This window comes from Daphnia carinata, chromosome 5, assembly GCF_022539665.2.
Source record: "Daphnia carinata strain CSIRO-1 chromosome 5, CSIRO_AGI_Dcar_HiC_V3, whole genome shotgun sequence".
NCBI lineage: Eukaryota > Metazoa > Arthropoda > Branchiopoda > Diplostraca > Daphniidae > Daphnia > Daphnia carinata.
In genome coordinates this window covers 7779917-7800460 of record NC_081335.1, presented here as the reverse complement: position 1 = coordinate 7800460, position 20544 = coordinate 7779917, and the positions used below count along the sequence as shown (strand labels likewise).

At 38.9% G+C, this 20544-nt stretch overlaps 5 protein-coding genes across 7 annotated transcripts; 3 read left to right on the top strand and 2 right to left on the bottom strand.

The window, feature by feature from the left end:
• Positions 1–1385: 1385 nt before the first annotated feature.
• On the top strand, positions 1386–3720 carry LOC130702828 (musculin-like). Of its 2 annotated transcripts, none has more exons than XM_057524441.1 (4): positions 1386–1501; positions 1674–1794; positions 1933–2150; positions 3273–3720. In XM_057524441.1, exons 2-4 carry the CDS (start codon positions 1674–1676, stop codon positions 3567–3569), a joined length of 636 nt encoding a protein of 211 aa, XP_057380424.1. In that variant the 5' UTR covers positions 1386–1501; the 3' UTR covers positions 3570–3720. The 2 variants fall into 2 exon arrangements, with proteins under 2 accessions (XP_057380424.1, XP_059351257.1); XM_059495274.1 differs by having other exon boundaries at positions 1674–1806.
• A 1746-nt stretch (positions 3721–5466) lies between these two features.
• On the top strand, positions 5467–6966 carry LOC130702825 (protein MAK16 homolog). The gene is made up of 7 exons (XM_057524438.2): positions 5467–5626; positions 5693–5739; positions 5824–5967; positions 6025–6207; positions 6298–6427; positions 6498–6629; positions 6705–6966. Exons 1-7 carry the CDS (start codon positions 5612–5614, stop codon positions 6933–6935), a joined length of 882 nt encoding a protein of 293 aa, XP_057380421.1. The 5' UTR covers positions 5467–5611; the 3' UTR covers positions 6936–6966.
• A 2917-nt stretch (positions 6967–9883) lies between these two features.
• Positions 9884–12494, top strand: LOC130702832 (neuronal synaptobrevin-like). Of its 2 annotated transcripts, none has more exons than XM_057524444.1 (6): positions 9884–10035; positions 10367–10490; positions 10553–10631; positions 10826–10905; positions 11076–11127; positions 11886–12494. In XM_057524444.1, coding segments are annotated over exons 1-6 (399 nt in total). In that variant the 5' UTR covers positions 9884–10033; the 3' UTR covers positions 11948–12494. The 2 variants fall into 2 exon arrangements, with proteins under 2 accessions (XP_057380427.1, XP_057380428.1); XM_057524445.1 differs by lacking the exon at positions 11886–12494 and adding an exon at positions 11309–11530.
• Positions 12478–13508, bottom strand: LOC130702830 (small ribosomal subunit protein uS10m-like). Its single transcript, XM_057524442.2, has 5 exons — positions 13323–13508; positions 13110–13250; positions 12919–13055; positions 12659–12860; positions 12478–12597 (listed from the first exon to the last, which is right to left on the bottom strand). The coding sequence occupies exons 1-5, from the start codon at positions 13341–13343 to the stop codon at positions 12535–12537; spliced, it is 564 nt and encodes a 187-aa protein (XP_057380425.1). The 5' UTR covers positions 13344–13508; the 3' UTR covers positions 12478–12534.
• A 1035-nt stretch (positions 13509–14543) lies between these two features.
• On the bottom strand, positions 14544–20544 carry LOC130702817 (trafficking protein particle complex subunit 9-like). Its single transcript, XM_057524430.2, has 18 exons — positions 20308–20544; positions 20044–20247; positions 19825–19978; positions 19453–19760; positions 19245–19362; positions 19020–19170; positions 18833–18964; positions 18445–18661; positions 18306–18380; positions 17989–18190; positions 17464–17916; positions 17116–17307; positions 16743–16917; positions 16493–16675; positions 16260–16420; positions 15809–16183; positions 14911–15494; positions 14544–14838 (listed from the first exon to the last, which is right to left on the bottom strand). Exons 1-18 carry the CDS (start codon positions 20380–20382, stop codon positions 14638–14640), a joined length of 3960 nt encoding a protein of 1319 aa, XP_057380413.1. The 5' UTR covers positions 20383–20544; the 3' UTR covers positions 14544–14637.

Genomic DNA, 20544 nt, shown 5'->3' with positions numbered 1-20544 from the left:
TGGAGCACACGCAAGGCTAGCCTTTCAATGGTTTTTACAGCCATTCAAGTTAAGGCCACGACTAAACCATAATTGTCAGCATGAATATATACACTTATTCACTTAGAACGTCCATCCAATGTTAACTCTTCTTGGCCTACAGTCCCGTGCATTCAACTAACCGTCTAGCACTATATGTAATAAAAATCAAATATTTTTTTACTAACTCTTTCAAACAGTATTGATATAGAGTAAATGCCTTCTAAACTATTTTCTGCCATCACGAAATACTTGAAAGGACTTAAGTGGTAATATCAAAAATTAGAATTGCAATTTAATTTTTTAGAATGTTTTTTTTTCCTACGCAGAAATCGTTTGATGGACTCGGCGGAAAGTGGCTTGTCTGTTTAACGATCCGAATTCCCATCGGAAAAAACTGATTGATTAGATTTAGATTTTGTATGGGACGACGTCCGAATAAGATTTTGTCTGTCCCAGTATGAACAATAAGGCTGGCCATAATTTGAAGCTCTAGTTTGTAGAGCGGAAGCGTTTACCAGCGTTTGACGAGGGGTGTTGATATTTCAGCTGGGTACATGGTAAAATTCGGTCCAACGAAACAACAACAAACAAACGATCGAGGCACGCCTTGGCATTGTGGCGGAAAACTCAACAAACTCTCAACAGCCTCTTTAAATGGCATTCGATCTCAAAGAAGATGCCGCCGTTGGAAAAGTCGTAAAACTTTATTCGGCAAATCAGCTTCAATTATAGATAAAGCGCTCATGCCTATATTATTTCCCACGCTTGCTTTCGGCACTTCGAGCACTTCCGATGTCATCCAACATTTTAACAACTTAACAAAAAAAACCACACATGTTTAACTGTACGTACAAAACACGCTATCAGGAAAACAACGAAGACTTAAGTGTGGTATTTAATCAATTAATTTCATCGCAACTATTGCCTTCTACGAAATTTCTAAATTTGTTCGAGAGTCATATCGATGTACGCCAAACTGACACAGAACATTTTTTTTTTAAAACTTTCCTTTTATTTTTTTTTCCTTTGTATAAATGTCATGTTTATGTATAGTACGAGCAGAAAGCGGAGGCGGCAGCCCGTCCGGTTGTTTTGGGTGAACAGGAAAGAGGCACAGCATGGTCGCTGTTTTTCCTGGCCCTGTATCTTGACGTTGTCGTTGCGTTTGAAGTGCCTCAGCTGGCTCTTAAGATTGTAGCATTCCATTGGTCGATTGCGACGCACGGGAAATACTTTGTACGAGTTGTGCCGGGTGTGGCCTAGACGCAAAGCTCCACCCCTCTTTGGCTGATTACGGCCGTTAAGTCGAGTGTAACCCGAAAGCAATGACTAGCTCTGCATTCTAATTCTGTGTCTTAAAGATGAACACGGTAGCCAAGTGATCTTATTCTCTTGTGGTTGGCTGCTGGCGTCACATTCACTTGCGGTTTCTGCTGTTTGTCCGTTCTGTCTGAATTGAACCGAGCGTATTATATAAAACGTAAGTAAAGCCTTCATTTAACTAAGTGTTCGCTTTTTGCATTCTGTGCTTCTATAGAAAATGGATTGCATGGTTTTGGTTTTAAAGATGGTCAATCCTGGGATAAACGAAAAAAAAAAGTTCTATCAGTTTTTGATTGAAGGAAAATTAACTTCAAATGTGTTATTCACAGATGCCACGACGTCGGAAAGACATGATCAGCGGAAGCGTCACGGTGTCGTCCGTGAGTCGCGGATATTCACAACTTCATCACAGGTCGATTGTCACGAAAGAGAAGCCCCAACAGCGAAACGGTAATAGCAGTTGTACGTGAATTCGTCTTATCCTCGAAACATATTGAAACGACATTCCAAATCAAAATATACTGTTTAGGCCTATTACTATAAATGGTTAACTAACTTAGGCAATGCAATTTTTTTCTTTCCATCCAGCGGCAAATGCAAGAGAACGTGCTCGGATGCGTGTGCTTAGTCGAGCTTTCTGTCGCTTAAAGACGACCTTACCTTGGGTTCCAGCCGACACAAAGCTATCTAAACTTGATACTCTACGATTGGCTACAACTTATATCGGACACCTACGAGCGGTATTGGTGGAAGGTAGCACTGCTGGAAGAACTTCGCCCGTTACCTCTCATCCGGTTGTGTCCATGGTATAATTTTTGTTTCTTCTTTTTTAGCTTGCTTTCGTGATATAGTCCGTGGAAAAATGCTTCGTTGGATAATTGCGTGTTGTCTTGAACGTGGATCGTATGATGTGTCCACTAGTTCGATCGCTTAAACTCGAGAGTGGGATGATTCGGTCATGCAACTTTCGAGAAAAAAGCCTATGCGTGGATTTTTAGTTATCTGTTTATGTCTAAAAATGGTCTCCATTAGGCCCTACGTGAGATTCCCTGCAATCAATTTTAGAAACCACTCGATCTGTTTATCTCCAAAAGATAGGCTAATTTTATGTCTAACTTATACATAACAGGGGTCAACTTATTTCCATTTTATAATTATTGATGCATCCAGTAGATTTGTTCTGAGATTTTTTAAATTAGAGCTCCTGAATCCCAATTGTTTCGTTTTACGTCCATTCACTCCGCTGTCATTAGCACGTCCAAAAGCACAAATGAGGGAACAGAACGACTGAAATGACGATTATCCAACAACCGCAGCAAGAATTGTAAAAAATAAAATAAAATAAAATAAATTAAGTAAAATAAAGGCAGAAAAGAAGAAGAAGGAAAAAAAAATCCGGTTTGAGCTTTAATGTAAACCCAGCTGGGTTCCTTCGAGCATCGGCGTCGCGTGGCACCGTTGACGTTAATGTTCCTTTACTTTCAACAAGCCTATAAGGAGACGAACGCGCGCACAGGCTGAAAAGTCTTTAACATCTAGAACAGGCTGGTAGAGGAGTCGTACACTGTTGAGACAGATTGCAAAGACTGTTCCCACCTGGACTTGAAGTAAATGACCCTCTGTCCCCAACGAGCTGAAAGGGGTGCATTCCATCAGCTTTAAAATCTCACTAAACCTTTTTTCTTTTGAATTTGATAAACATAATTTCTATCTGAACGTTGGACAAAGAAATGCGATTGACTTTACCATTCCCTTATTTTGCATTAATTAACAACATGAGTGTCCCTGTAGGCGGTGGTTTGATGAAATGGCACACGCAAAAATCGTGTGTTTCGTAACATACCAATCGTCAGCCGTTTAATAAGCTACTGATTTGAATTAAGCCGTATTTTGCAATCCACCTTCATTTTTACTTTTTGAATGATCAGAGTTGGCCATTCATGTTCAACAAGTCCGGCAACGGTCAGACAAATTCCTCGTCAGATAGCGGGTCTGATTCGCCCACCTCAAGCGTTGATCACTTTAACCTCCACGAGTGCATGGCTGAAGATGATCACCATTTGCAAAATCAATTACAGCAGTCCTCGCATCATCAGAACAATATCCGAGATGAGATCCCCGTGGTCGAATCAAGCTACCAGATACATCAACAACAGCACCGAATCGACTATTCAAATATCCCCGCGAGCCTTAACTATTGCGGCCACCTCGCTGAATTGCAATAGATTTATTTATAAAAATTGTTTCCATCTTTAAAACTGATGATTTTATCCTTAAGTAATGACATTTCTAATGGGCATGTGCACACGTCCTAGATGTAGGACAGATGTTCATTTATAATAAAACGCAAGATTTACCGCTAACCGATGACTCAAATAAAAGAACATGCAACTTGTCGTACCCGCACCTAATGTCATATCCAAACAAAGAATCTCGTCCACTTTCTTAAAAGATGAAAATTCTTCGCTATATTCAGACTTGATCATTTTCCGTTTGAATTGATTTGGTTGATTGATCCTTAGCATAGGTTCGTTTTTCATTTCAACTACACGGCTAATTGTCTAACGGTAATAGTTCATACCCTGTAAAATGAAGCTCGACGTTAGCCTAAGCGAGGACGAAAATTACGTTAAGTTTGTACCCTGTCCACGTATAGCCTATAGTTAGGCCTAGGCCCTACTGCAAGCAGAAGTGTTCGTAAGAAAACAGTTTAATCGGCAAATTTAGAAGCTGAAAATTGCACGCTGAAACTTAAATATCAAATCGCAATTGAATTCAAAGATATAATGTGGTGTAGCTGAAAATAATGTGTAATGAAGTAGCATTTTAGCTAGTAAAAAAAAAAAATAGCTGATCCTCGATTGTCCCTGTGACGTACTGCAATTGCAAAGCAACACTTACCAATGGAAAATGGAGAATTGCCGTATGGAATAAACAGTAGGCGTTAGAGATGTAGGCTATTTCCCAAATATCGGCAGTGGCATGTTGTAGGCTAAATTACCACCGTGAGACTTGCTTGTGTTAGCACAACGATTAAAGTATTCCAATTTTCACGTTCCATTGTGGCTTCTAATATCGGGTCAGCGATGTGTTCAGTCATTGAACTCGCAAATCTGGGAAGAAACGATTGTCCTGAATTATATGTATGAAAAAATTAAACTCTATCTAACGTGAACTTAAAATCTATCGTGAACTATATGATCAAGGTCCAGTTGAACCTTGCACCTTTCGATCTGGTTTTGACAACGCAGGCTCCCTAGGCAGACAACCACCAGATTTACTCTTTTAAATGATCATCCTCCCTAGCGTAGGCCACTGCCCACAGCCTAATGATCCCTCCCCCCCCTTTTTCTTTTTTTGTTTCCTGTTCACCGCTCCGATGACGGAAATGATCAATTCGTAAGAGAAAATCGGAGAAAATACGACATATTGTTTAAAAATTAATAAATGATGATCCATTGGACGGTTGCAATAGGTCTGTAATTCTGTTTCACTATCATATAGAGTGATAAAGCACACTGTTCGGGAAAAGGAGTAAATGGATAAGAATAGCATAAACGACCAGCAGCTTTGGTACTTTATTTGTTATGCATGTAGCCTAGTGCAATATTTTCTGTTGTAGTAATTCAAGCCATTGCCACTGACTCTGGCGTGAGCCTTTTTTTCCTCACAAAACCCGTGCCGAACGACTGGAATACGTACTCGAATTGCTATCGGCTGATATGGTAGAATTCTGCAAGACCATTCCAAAGAATACTTTACCATTGAACTAATTTTTGGAACATACTGTACGCTACGTCTATGCCAAAGAGCAGTACCGTTGCAGAATATTCCGTAATCAGTATTTTATAATCACATCTCCTTTCGATTTTTGGCGTACTTTAATCGCGCGGAGACCTTTTCTTTTTTTCATTTCCATGCGATAAAAATAAGAAATCCGTTGAAGTAGCGGCGCCAAACGATGAAAGCCGATCAATGAAGAGACAGTTACGCCGATTACCGGGAGAGTACTCTGCTAGAAGCGGGCAGAACTGAAAATGTTAAGAATTTTTTTTTTTACTTTTTTATTTTTTTGGCCTTTATCTGGTACTTCCATATGTGACACGCAGACGGCGACTGTGAGATTCCGCATGCTTGTTTGTAGAGCATGTGGACAGTGAACAGTAATTTTCTTTCTACAGTATTTCCATCGGCAATTTTAAATCAGTTGACAGCAAAAAGGAGTAATTGAGGCAATTATTAGGGAAAACGAGCAACTGTTTAAAAAATGGAAAACGACGATGTATATTTTGATTATATTTTACGTTCATTGACAGATTGCTAATAATTTTTTTCTAAATCCGGATAGATTGTTTGGTCGATTATCAACAAATCTTTCTGTTCTTACAAAGTCAAGTATGTTTTAGTTAATTTGGCGTCTAAATAACGACTTATATTTATCGAGTGACAATGCTTAAATTGTATCCTTGTTCTGTGCAGCACAAAAACACAAAGGTTCTGCAGGAATGAGTACAACCTTACTGGATTGTGCAACCGTTCATCTTGCCCTCTTGCCAACAGCCAGTATGCAACAGTTAGAGAAGAAGATGGAAATTGCTTTCTTTATATGAAAACAGTAGAAAGGTAAAATTTTGTTAGTACATAGTTTGTCTAGATGTAAAACCAATTATTTCATTTAAGGTCCGGATTTCCTCGAAATATGTGGGAAAAAGTAAAGCTGTCTAAAAGTTTAGAAAAAGCTCTTAGACAGATTAATGAATACCTAGTATACTGGCCTGGGTTTCTTAAACAAAAGTGTAAACAGCGCTTGCTAAAAATTTCTCAGTACCTCATACGTATGAGAAAATTAAGGCTGAGAAGACAGTAAGTGTTTAAAATGTCATTTATCAATTATTCTGCATGAATAACCCTATTTTCCTAAATATCTCAATATTCCATAATTGCTCCCAATAGGAAGAAGCTGGTGCCTATCCAAAGAAAACAAGATAGACGTGAACGTCGCCGAGAAGAAAAAGCCCTAGTCGCTGCCCGTCTAGATTCGGCTATCGAAAAAGAACTTCTTGAACGTCTTAAACGGGGAACTGTATGTTTTTTAAAAATATAATTTTAGTATTGAAATAATAATAGTACTCACCGATTGGAATAATCTTTAGTACGGTGACATTTACAACTTCCCTCAAGTTGCTTTTAATAGAGCTTTGGAAGAGGAGGAAGACGCGGAAGTGAATATGGAAGGCGAGGACTATGGAGAAGATGAAGAAAACGAAGGGGAAGAAGCAGAAGAGGTTTGTAGATTCCTTTGAAAATCTTGTAGAATTGTGAAGTATATTTGTAGTTCATAATTTTTTTTTTGTAACTAGGAGATTGATGAGGAGCTAGAAAAAGAACTTGAAGAAGAAAGTGAAAATGAAGAGGTGGAGTATGTTGAAGCTGACAGTGATCTTGAAGCAGAGTTAGAAAGTGAATCCGATGTCGAAGACATTGAACCTAAAGATATAAATGCCGTCAAAGATAATGCCAGGAGAAAACCAAGACTTGAAATTGAATACGAAACTGAAACTCTTTCTAAAAACCCGAAACGTACAGTGTAGTTTTGAACGTGACAATACACTCATGCTTGTATTTACAGTCCATCAACGGAAATGCAAGAGCCTTACGAACTGTCCGCGTTTCATAGTTTTAAGTTTATAGCCTAGACATGTGTTCCCCATGTCGCACCAACATAAAATAATATTTTGGTCCATAAAAAAGCATGCGTTTTTCCGTTAAATGAATCAAAACAAACTTGTTTTACAATTTCTGTTGTCTAGGAAATTTTTTTGCAATTTCAAACAAAGTTTAGGAACCTCCGCATGAAAACCGTTTTCGTACGAGACATTCTGCCTTTTCGCTTCTTTCACCAAGACGACGGACGCAAATCATTTCCGTCGAGATGTCTCTATTCAATTGAACAATCACGGAATTTGAAAACTTTTCTGATGTTCTATCTGATGAAAAGATACCATGCGGCAAATAAATTGTATGGAGTGCCAGCTAAAAGAATAAGGCGATATTACACGTACATGGCTTACCAAAGCAAACTTCTTTTAAGTTAGGCGAAATTAGCCTTAATATCCCCCCACACCAACCAAATAAATTGAGAAAAGACAGTTTTTTAGGTATTAAGCAGTGCATTTTCAGATTAAAACCAAAACATGATACATTCAAACCACATTCATACTCACACACACACATGCACAACACGCAATAATTTTGACTAGGATATTTACATCAAAGGTATACACATTCACACACACAGTCATTCTTACAGAATTTCGTGAATGCACGCTACTAATAACTTAGACTAACTAAAGGAGGATTTTCATCGTCTCGAACGTTTCTCGTCAGGAAGAATTGCCGTCGCATTTTCTTCCCGCTTACGCTTACCCACTGGTTTGGACGGTCCAGGATTAGCGGGTATATCTGAAAAAAACAGGAGCTTTAGTTATAGCCAAATTCTTACCGTTATTAAGTTTTTGCTTAGTCTCAGCCTCGGCCTTAGCCTCAGCCAATAGTGATTGCTGAACTCGCTTTCTCTTGGCCTCCAACACGTTCCTCTCTTGTAATTGTTCCCGTGCCACCCGTATGCGTCTAGGTTTTACGTCCCTGTATGTTTCCTCCACAGGAAGCAATTTTCCCGGTGGTAGCTGGCGCATCGTATCAGGTTCTGGTTGCGGCAGCACAGGTATCAATATCCGTTGTAGCCGATTTAGATCAATCGATACTGGTAGAGATGGTCGAACGGTTGCCATTTTCTTGTTAGCTGGTGAATAGGTAGTTTAGAATGTGAGCTTGAATATGATAAGTAGGAGAGGTCTGCCTAGCTATTGGTTAGATAGTTCAGCAATTAAACTTTGCTAATTTTCAAATTCAGGTAGACGATTGCATGTAATGCATTCCGCATGGCGCTCAGGCCATGCGCGACTGTTCATCCTTGAGAAGGCCAATAAGCCCTTGCCCGTGCAGTCTGTACACCATCCGGCGACTTTAATTCAAATTGCTCATACTCCGTCTTGGCTCGGCTCTCCCGCCACTCGCTTCCCCGTCAATGGGGGGTGGGATGGCCTGCGTGAGCAAGCAGGCCACCATTTCGGCAATTTATACTCAAGAACGCATTGCAGACCAGGCAAAGCCTGGGTTGGGCATGCTGCAGCCAGTCTCACCTGAAGCGCACAGGTTCGTCTTGAAACTAGCCCCATTGCCGCAGCATTAATGCTACGGCCTAGGCCCATACCTAGGGAAAAAGAAAAAAAGATTTTTTAAAATGGCTCATTGAACCCATCCTAGTACCCGTTAAATGTTACACGTTGCGGCTTCCCAGTTCTGCCTATCTGAAATCTATGCCATATCCATGTTTGGCGGATAATATGCAATGGGAAACAAGTTAACACGTTTTCTCAACTACAAATCCGAATTAAGAGTAGCTAAATTTTTAATGTACATGTGATCGCCTAAAACGGTAGCTATGGAAATCCCTTGCTAAAGAACAGAAAGAAAAGCTGCTTTCAACAATTTTTAGACAAATAAAACAATAAACTACACATGGAGCGTGCAATACAAATCGCGTTTTCTTTCAGTTGATACCAACGGGGAAGGTGCGGCAAAACGACTACAAGCTTCAGCAAGTTACTTTTTATGGCGTTATGTTCGATGACGTGAAAATAAAGCTCAGAATGAGTTGCCGTTTTACGAATAGTATTACAACTAATTAATCCTTGTATACGAAGGGCCCAAAAGCAAGTATCAATACAAGTTCTTTGTCGTGACACTTTTTTGAAGGAATAGGAGGTCTCCTGTTTTTCAGTTATTTAAGATTTTAACCACAGCTATACTTACTCTTAAGAAAATCGGTTAGTATAGTGTCATGAAAACTATGACATTAAAATTTGATGTGATACATCGAATAAATGCACAGCAAGCAAACGGATGTTTCATCATACGAATTGTTTAGCGTGAAAAGAAATGGATAATTTTTTTTTTTCTCATCCAGGGCGGGGAGTAACGACTGGCAACTAGGTCGGGCCTTGTTACACAGTGGCTGCCACGTCTCGATGTTGTGGGTCTGTGCAGGCTTTCGTAGGCCAGTTTCATAATCCGTGTTATCGGTTTATAGACATGACATAGCGCAACTATAACGAAAAGCCAGAATACCCGTTTCTCTTCCATAAACCCAAACTGTCGCCTACTTTCCATTCCTCGCATTTCTTTTTTCCTAAAGAACTTTGTGTTTCCTGTCATCTAGCGGAGAAAGTGGATTATATCAGTTATGTATTTAAATTATTAAATAACGAGCAGATGCTAAAAAATAGTCACGAGCATAAACTGAAATACAAAACATTATGCCATACCTATAGCAGATAACTTGGGTTACGAAATCAAATAAGTCTCGCCTAGAAAATATCTATAGTTATTTAAAAGTTGGCGTTGGGAACCTGTTTCTGGTTTCTTCCGCAAGCGTCGCTGAAATGCCTTCTGCCTGCGAAAGCCATATGACTCACGCAGGGGCCAGAATTTTCTTCGGATTGCAGGCCTCCTATATCAAGAAAGCCATACTGAGAATGACGTCAAAAAAGCGTCCATACTGCTAAATGAGAGACGTTAGGAGCTCCTCCATTGTACTGTCAAACCTGCAAGCGTATTCGGAATCATAATGTAAGCAAAGAATTATCGTTTTTTAACATATTATAGTATTCAACTAACCGCTGTTTTGGTCAGTGTATACGTAAAAATATTCAAATTAGAATGAAATGTAGTGGTATATTTTGAAACGGGTATGAGCGAAACTTTAGGGCGAGTTCTGTCAGGGTTTTGCAGATGGTCCATACAATACTAAATGCTAGTTATTTTATTCATTCGATATTCCGAATCTGAGTTTCCGCGACCATTTTACGTTAACTTCTATTTCATAGTTGGCATATAAATATGAGGTTGATACTTCTAAAGATGGAACAACTAGATTTCTAAATATGTACTGTATTTTAAGGTCTGCTGCACCCGGAACAGAAGTTGGACCTGATGGCCAGCCTCCAGTTGTTGGAGGAAATAGAAACCCGCAACAGATGGCTGCCCAAAAAAGATTGCAGCAAACCCAAGCCCAAGTGGATGAGGTCAGCCCATATATACAACACTTAGTGGAACCAGCTAACAGTTGATCCTTTGATCTTGATAGGTTGTTGGAATTATGCGAGTAAACGTTGAGAAAGTATTGGAGAGAGATCAAAAGCTTTCAGAACTTGACGATAGAGCAGGTAGTACTTTTTTTTTTTTTTTTTAACTTAAGTGTTTGAAGTTTAGTTTTTATCCTTCCAATGTTCATCATTTTCTTTCATTCTGGTGTGATATTTTATCTTACATCCTTGTTTTCCACACTAAAACATTTTAAAACATTATTATGTTTGTTGTCCAAATGGGCAAAGATTATTAAAAATAATTATTTTCATAGATGCTTTGCAACAAGGAGCTTCACAGTTTGAACAACAAGCTGGCAAATTGAAACGGAAGTTTTGGTGGAAGAATCTGAAGGTATAGGATATGTTTGATTACCTAGGCTTTACGTACCATTTTTGCTTACCATTTATACTTGAATCATGAATAACGAGAATTCCGGGCGGTCCTCTGCGTTACAAAACGAAAAAACATGGCATGCAGAAGTGTGGTTTAAATAATTCTGAATAAATTTGAATATTTTTTAGATGATGATTGTGATGGGCGTCATTGGGCTGATAATCCTCATCATTATAATAGGTAAGCTTTAGTTTTATCTTTCTTTCTCCAAAACTGTACTGCAAAGTATGTCTTTGCTTCTCTAATCGAATATTCGTCTATGGTGTTTAAAGCAATAATCTAATTACTTTACTTGTACGCATCTATTTTTTGGCTGCTGGCGGATTCCTACCATCTTTAACAAATATTTCGTTATGTTTAGTGAACTTTATGTAAAATTCATAAGACTCCGGTACAGAACATTCTTCTTACTTTTCCTTCAAAATTTCACCTTGGGTAAAATGGGCTGTGACAGAATTATATCATCAACTATGTTCTGGCTTTCAAGGCATTTAATTCAGTAGGGTTTGAAAATAGTAATGACTAGATGCCTCCCTTATTGTCCCTTTTGGAACCTTTAATGAATAAAGGTACCTGGCTAGGAGACATTTTAAGTGGTTATCAACCTTTTGTTGTGCATCCGTAGAACGATCGTCTTCTCATTTTGTTGGGTGAGTGATGTGTTAGTATAGTGTACGTTGCGACATTGGTTGTCGACATTACGGCAAATCTTTCTTACGCTAGCATCATTTAAGTGTTTCGGTCAGATTTTGTTCTGAATGGTTTATTTTTCTTCATGCCTTCATTCCCCGTTCGCATTTTATTGCTTAAGGTTATTAAATTTCAATTACAGCTGTCGGTTCCTTAATTTCGTTTATTTACCCTTTGTGCGATGCTAGTTTCCTGCCTTAGTTCTCTTTGTTTTCTGTTTTAAATTTATTATAATTTTTTTTATTTAGTTTGGGCCACTTCCGGTTCTAGTAGTAGCAGCATCACAGGAACGACGACAACCCTACCTTAATTTGGCGACGTTTCTTGTTTGAGTTTACGCATCCATTATCTTTTCGTTACTTGAGTTGTACTTGTTCCTTTTGTTAATTACGTGGTTATTAGTCCACACGGGTTTGCGTTGGGAAACAGTAATATACATGAAATATGTACATCATGTTGTATAAGCTTTCTGCCAAGAGTTGCGTTTACCTTCAACATCAGAAGTTCAAGATCTGTGGGCAGGAGGTTTCCGTGAACGGAAACAACGAACTATTCTTGTCTTCTTTCAGCAACATATGAACCCTTCGCCGTTCGATATTCTTACTGCTTATCTTCGTGTAATCCGATAGCTTCGATTTGGCAATTACTACTGTATTATATGTAATCCATCCTTTTTTTTTGGCGTTGGATCCTATTCTTGTCCCCTGTTCACTGCACCTATTTAAGGGAAGTTTGCACCAGGTTAATTACAATCTTTTACCGTAGACATTTTTTTCCAAAGCATTCTTAACTGTACGTGAGTGTATAGATTTATTGTCTAATTTCTTTTATTATTACACATGTCGTTTATGTGTTTATTTCAATTCTTCAAAAATTATTACAATTTTACTTCAATAACTATTGAATGGACAATCTTCGAACTGAATCACTCAGTGATGACGGAAGATTCAATACGGATTTCTAGGGAAAAAGATAACAAATGAAAATGCTATATTAACAAACACGAGGAACTGAACCTTACCTTAGTGACCTTAACAGCAACACCTTCCGGAACATTACGTTGAATATATTCCAAGAAAGTTTTAAGCGTGGATTCTGTTAACCTTTCATAAGTCATGTGGCGGAAGTAAGTTCGAATTTCGTATTGCACTCTGTGTTTCTTATAAATGTGAATTGACTTAAGAAGAGTCAATCGATTGTGATGTGCCTTTGGTGGGGCCCAACTGTAATTGAACAGGGTAAGAGTGCAGTGAGATGAAGGAAAAATATGCAAGATTTTACCATTTGCCTATAGTTATTCCCAATTGCTTTGCAGCATAAGAGGTAAACCACTCATAGCTTAGAAGGACAGCTGGTTCACCACTACGTATCTCAATCTCTACACTCTTGTAAAGAGTATCCTTTTTGCCACTGCATTTCTAAAAAGATGCCTGTTAATCTAAAATAGCAACAACAACAAACATTTCATTCACCTCCAGGCTTACGTCTTGTGGCATGCAAGACATTCTTGTTGAGCTGAAGCTGTTGACTCCAACAAACTGCAAATGACGGTTTAAATTTTTTCCTAGTATTCCACTTTCTTGGAAACTAATGCATAGAGGTTTGCTGAAGGCCTAAATTAGAAAAAAAAATTAGGCATATGAGAAAACAAATGCATAGAACAAACATAGTGCAGTATCAGTTACGCGTAGACAACGGGGGAGCATTTCTGAATTATTCTTGAGAAGCAGCACTAGTATGTCTTTTACTGAATGTGGAAATTCGTTTAGAAAAATGTTGTTTAAGGCACCAACTGCAGAAGAAAACGAAAGAACTTAGAGAAGAAAGACAATTCACGATTTTTTATGGAAATTTAAACATAGGTATAAAAACTTCTGCCGGCTACGGTAGCAGACAAAAAACTAGAAAGAAAGGCCCTCCACCCTAGCACTATCAAGCAGACTACAACATGAAATTTTGAACATTGAAGACTTCGATCCCTTAAAACCCCTCGACGGCGATGCTCGGCTCATCCGCTAGCGGTAACGCAAAACATTCGAATTTTTTTTTTATTTGCCGTTCACATTACATCGATTACATTTTCTACAGGTGCTTTTTCCGGTAGAGCGTTGGGGAACTGATGGCGTTCAAGCGATTCAAGCATGATTATTCATCATCATCCCTGTGCGAATTTGTGCTCCGAACGGCTGACGTCTGCCATAAGGGCACCTGTCAAAGGAAGCCTCTTATAGATGCTGTGAAACGACTAAAAACATAACACCATTATTACGGCCTTAAATTAAGAAAACCGCTAATTCTATTGTCTCCCTTACCCGCCCAGCCGTTACTTGGAGACTGCTGCTGGCTCGTAACATCAGGTCTACAGTGTTTGCCAACTTTGGAATTTCTAATTGTTTAATTAAATAATTCATAACAAGCTGCTTTAACTGCTTCAAGCCACCAAAACTGCCTTTTCCTGCTTCACCATATTCCGGTTTTGTTTAGAAATTCCACATGCTGCCACTATTTGTAGTGCCTACTCTTGCACTTGACGATACCACAATGGCTCAGTTACTCCGGTTACGGTGCCACCCCCAGACTCTATCGCTGTTCCCTATGCACACCTTTTTACTTTCCATTTGGAATTCTCGTCAATCTTAGATATCGCTACGGAAAATATAGCTACTGCAGGATACTTTGTTTTTACAATGGAGTTTACGGTGACACTTGAATTTGAAAATACAGCAGTATTACATGTTTTTTATACCATAAGAAAAGAAAGTTCGTCGTTCGTCTTGGTGGCTATTGTTACATGGGCGACTAAAGAGAGCTCAAACTTAAACAAAAAGCGCCATAAAAACTACAAATTTTAGCGTGAAACAACACCATTTTCAATTGAAGGGCAAATAGCCACCGATGGTTAACAATTTACAACCAAGTCAGATGATATTTACTCATTTATACAATTGGAAAGCTAATAAGTTCCAATTACAACTTCAATGTGAACTTACTCTTCAAAGGTCACGGTTCAGAAACGATGATTTCAACGGATGGGACAAATTTCCAAATATGTTGTTCGTGAGTTGGATCATATGACATATTGAATTTCGACTCTCTATGTTGCGTTGAAATTTGGAGTGAACAAACCACATCTAGTTTGTAATTTCCAGGTGTAAAAAATATTATGCCACAATTATGTTTGTAGCTACTATTTGGATCCATCTTAACAAAGAAAAAGGCAAAATTAAGAAAAGTTACAGGTTTGAATGTAAACAAAAAGGGCAATCATTATACCTTTCCGACAACAGCACGGTCTGACCCAATAGTTAGGAGGCGTGTATCTAATCGCCGGTGAAATGTACCATTTTGTAGGTCTTGGTATACCGCTATCTGCAGGTTCAGGGGTCCCAAAAATTTGCTTAACGCGTTAAATAAATTGACAGTGATGTCCAATACATCGCCCACTGAACAGACAAATTCGGCTCGCTCAGCCGACCACGTTTCTTGATTTAATTCAATCTCCAATTGGATAGGAGGGATGTGAAGAAGGTCCAACATTGAAGGCGCTATGCGCAGGCTACTCAATGAGGCTTTGCCTTTTATTGGCCTAGGGGAATTATATTCCGTGCCATCAGCTGTGGAAGTACAAGAACTTTGGTTGACACCCGAAATGCTCCATTTCAGTTCGACCAAAGAAGATATATGTTCGCAGCAAATCTTGGCAATTTTTTCAAGCTGCTGCTCCGGATTCAGATCACTTTCAGTATAAACGTGTGCTAATTTGACCAATGGGCATCGTTCCACCGGCACAGGGATACGGCACGTGTCTTGGGCTTCAATAGCAATGTGTTTGCAGCTGCTGTACTGGAGTTCCATTTCTGCCAATATAAGAAAATTACTCGAATTATTGAATTTCGCCTCCCAAGTAAATAAGGATAGAGCAACATTACGATCATTCCACTTAAACGAACATGCTACATTAAAGATCTATCATACATTTTTGCTTTAATTAGCATGAATGTGTTGTGGTTAAATACTTCCAACAATAGAGCTGTGTTTATAAATAATGATATCTTAACTTGCCTAGAAGGAAGATACAGCTATCGCTGACATTTTATTGCCAAAATTAAGGACATTTTAGAATTTGACTTATTCCCTATTAATTTAAAGTCCCAAATAATGATTGGCTTACCATACTGAGTTGCATTTAGTATGTCGAGCACAAGATAACAGTGCGAAGGGGTTTCTGCAGGTAGTACGTCCCACTTGGTAATTATGACTGACGGTAATATTTCGACAGTCAAAGCAACACTAGTGGACCTACAAAACCCTGCTGTGTATCCTAGACCTCCAGAATATTGCAGCTTAAGCAGAGCTGCAACCGTGCGAGGAGCAATGTGACTGTTGCTGTGACATTCAGCTGCACGAAGATTGCTGCTTCCTCCGGATCTGACACTAGATGCTCCGGAGCGGACTGATACAAGAGATTCGGCTCGCTTGGCTTTGTTACGTGGTGAACCAGTAACTCCAGTATGACTGCTCAGTCGCGAAAATATTGATGGTGGACCTGCTCAAAATATACAAATCAAGCACATGCATTAAAATGGTGGACAACCTTCTTATTTTCACGTCGACTGAAATACCAGACAAGCTTGGAAGACTTGCAGAATCGTCAGCCGAGTGGAGATTTGTGAGACAATCGTTCATGGCTGGCATGAGAAAATCACTGGCACCCTGAACATAGACGGTAACACTCACGGCCGTACCAGGTTGCCATGGAAGCTGTGCTTTCAGATTATCTATGCTGAAATTTGCCAAAGAGATACCAAGTAAAAAAATCTTTTGACTACAAAAATCATGTATAGAGACTTTTTACCTGACGCTGAAAACTTGATTAGATGATAATCGGTTGGCATGGACTAATTCCAAATCAAAAGATTCCACCGAAGCATCGCCCGTATTGACCAACGACAAATTACACTCAGTACTTTGTCCCGCGTAAAGTTGTACTGAGCTAGCTGCTGATACGGACTGAGATTCTGAGGTGGTGATTAAATTACTAAAGGAAAGGGCATAATAAAAGTCAAATATAATGAGATGTCATATAGCATAAGGTATTCGATTACTGATTCGGCGAGGCAATCTGAACAGATAAACGGGGTAAAACCGGGACCACATGAATTGAAAAAAAAGAACTGCCCATGAAGGGCATTGCACTTTTCAATTTGCAGTGGTTCTTTAAACCTAGTACGGTCATCGAGTAACCCACAATTTTAAGAAGTCCAGGTTTACGTGGTATGCCTTCAAAACAAAAAAGAAAGAAATTACAACTGGAAAACTGTGGAACTTGAAAACAAAGTAAAAAAACTAGGCAAAAAAGAAACACTGAGACAAGTAGAAATGGAGTACAAGACGAAAACGGAAGACGGAGATCGGAGATGAAGAAAAGGAAACAAAAAAAAACTAAAAAAAAAAAATTATGATTTGAAAAAGCATTACCACTGAGGGTTATAGGTGTAGGTGTGGCTGTTTTTGGGTCAAGAGCCGGAGGAAGAATAACGTTCGTAGTTTCCGGTTCAAATTCAACGTCTTCTGTCAACAACTGCATGTTGGAAACGCGCAGTTCATAAGCAGAAGGATTAATGACTTGCATTATGACTTCACATCGGTCGCCTTCCACCCATTGGAAATCTACGATACGTAATATTCAAAGATTATCAAACACTCTTTTAAATAAAAGGTAACAAAAAAGAAAATAAAATAAAAAAATAAAAAAAATATAAAAAAATAAAATAAAATTAATTTAATTTAATTTAAAAAACAAAAATAAAAACAAAATATAGTCACCCATTTCAACTTGTGTTTTTCTTGTTGGTTGCTTCCTAAAAGATCCGAATTGAATAGGGGTAAACAAAAAGGGACCATTGTTGACTTCATCCTCAGGCACAAGCCTTTGAGCGGCCAAGACAGCTCCTGGCGGCTGCAATTTAAAGCTAACAATTTTCGGCAAAAGAGTCAAGGAAACCGGGGGGATTATAGTGCCATTTTCAAGTGCAAGAGGTCCCGGATGCAGTGGCGTCTCCGACCGTTGCGACAGCTGTTCAAGTTGTTTTGCCATTTCTGCTTGCTCTTGACTTGACAGGATTGCCGCTGCACCGGCTTGTTGTTGTTGGATAAGTAGAAGGTGCACCAGTAAAGAAGCGTGGCGAATAGCCAATGGAACATTGCCCAGGCGTCTGGCTGTTCCAGTTAGTTCTTGTAAAATCTGAACTTGCAAAGCTGGCCATCCATTTGCGTGCTCTGTAAAATAAACAAAAGATTCAAGCTTATATATCTATGAAATGAGGTAGAACAGGGTATTTGTTAGGCTACCGTAAGATAATACGCCAGGCTCAAGTGAAAGCTTAAAACCACCAATTGATTCAAAAAGGAGCTGATAGCAAAGTGTCCAGTTCGGTTGAAGTGTTGTCATAGGAGCAACACAACGCATCGCAGACACGCGGCGAAAAAAAGAGCTTTTACGTTTAAATCCCAGTTGGTTATAAAGCTCAGACAGGGCAGTAAATCTTTGTATCTAGAAAGAAAACCAAATCAATTAACAAAATTTAAAAAAAAACCGCTTTTCACAACAATACAAAAAAAAAAAAATAAAATCGTTTAGAAACCTAGATATCCATTAAGGTATATACCTTTTCTTCATCGGAAAGGTGTAAGTTGATGAAAACTACGTTTTGTAGGAATTCTGCAGCCGAAAGGTATTTTCTCTGTCAACCAATGAAAAGTGAGCGTTTTGGAAGAAAAAAAAAAAAATACAATGATTAAATTAACCTGTTCAATAAGAACGTGTACAGCCTTAATGGACGCTTCTGTTTCAATTACACCAGCATTACGGTACTTGGAGTAATGGACTACGGCTTCGTGATACTTTTCAATAACTTCGTCTGGTCCCAACGCATGTTTGAATTTCAAACGATTCTTCAGAAAATGCTGATGGGTGTCGATATCAGGAGGAAGAGAACGAACTCCAGCTCCCGAAGAATTCGACCTAACGAACAAATAATTACAAAATCACGATACATTTGTTGAACTGATAAACACCAGCTTTCAGGGCAAGTATTTCAATACTAAAAACGGATGTTATAGCAATAATTTTTTTAAAAGCATAATTTCCGTGAATTATTTGTGCTTAAAAGGTTTTCAGATGATTATGACATACCTTATTCGACCATTGAATCCTTCGCCTGTTAGTGATCCATTTCTCTGAATGGCCGTGGGCCGCCGAAGATGAGGATAAAGAAGAGTGATGGAGGCGGCACAAAGTCCTTCGAAAGCGCCAGCTAACCAAAGCCTGTATGATATTCGATAATTCACTTCTCGGAAATGTTTATCTAGGACTTCGCTACCAATCGTTCGCTGGTCGAAGGACATCCGCCGCCGCTTGGTAATGCTCCAGTGCTTCGGCTATTAGTCCTGCCTGAAGAGATAAATCTCCAACTTGTTTCCTCCAACGACCAATGCAGCGTTTCCGATGAGTTCGAGATTCTAAATCCATTCCTATAAAAGAAAAGCATGTAAAAAAAATTAAGTGAGTCGTCGGCATCGCAATATTTGCCAAACTCGGAGCACACCGATAAGATCTTTTCGTTCAAATGGAGCACACAAAAAAGGTTGCTTCTCCTTGTCGATATTGCCAATAGCGACGAGCCTTTTAGATTCCAACACCCAAAAGAGTGATGACACGAAATCCTGGAATACAAAAAGAAAAGTTCATGAACTAACAAGTTGGAAAAAACTTGGTAGATAATATTAGTGTCATTTTCATTTTCATTTCAGTACCTGTAAATCTGTTTCTAAAGTGACACACTTGTCCAAACTCGGATAATAGAGGGTGCGAGACGGATGAGATACTACTTTGCTTGTGATGTTACTTATGTTCATAGCGGTCGGTGTTTCACCAAAACTATCATGGTCGCTAATACCAGGAGACCTAGGCCCCTCAGCATCGCTGCAAGACGGATGATATGACTCCGTTGGACTACTGTGGGTTTTACTGGAAATGGATGAATTTTCTTGATCTTTAGGGAGCACAGGTTGTTGCTTTTCTTTTGGTGAATGCTCAACAGCAGATGTGACATAGGGTGTACCTTTCCATAATGCAAACAAATTATTTAGGTTCTTTGCCATGAATTTTTGATAATTCACACTTACCATCATGCTGTAAACCCAAAAAAAGGCAGCAAGAATCATACAAAGTCCCACTGAATTTAGATCTCAAGGATTCGTGAATTTTGCTAAGCTCACTCACTTCTTGTGTATTAGTGCATTCACCAACACAAATGAGACCAAGCACTCTACGGTGAGTCTAATTATCAACAAGTCAGAACATGTTCTAAAAAAATAGAGCTATAAATGGAAATATGAACTGACTTGGAAATCTCCCCATTCATTGTTTTCTACAGGATATGATTTAATAAACCGGGTTGAAATGGTACGCACACTTCCTGAGCTATCCTTAATTCTAAAAGAATTTTGCTTTGAGATGCGTTCATATAACCGGGAAAAGTTTCTAGGATTTAGCTTTGAACCAAGATGCCTCACCATAATCAACAAAGCAGCATGATCATGGGCTGTCTAAGATGCAAGTGTCAGATTAAGAATCCATCCATTTGTGAAATAACATAATTCGTTCACTTGTCTGTAATCTGGGTGAGACATATTTGACTCTGGAGCCGGAGCTGACAAAATTGCACTAACAGCGGATCGCATGAGTAAATGAAGAACGAACTTCTTTTTTTGCGATCGACTTCTTTTTCTTTGGCTCAGAAAGAAAGCAGTATAACATAATCAACTGTGTGCAATGAAAACCCCTTAATTCCACCCTACGGTAAATGTCAGTTTTAACTTCCGTAATTTCTATAAGTGACATTT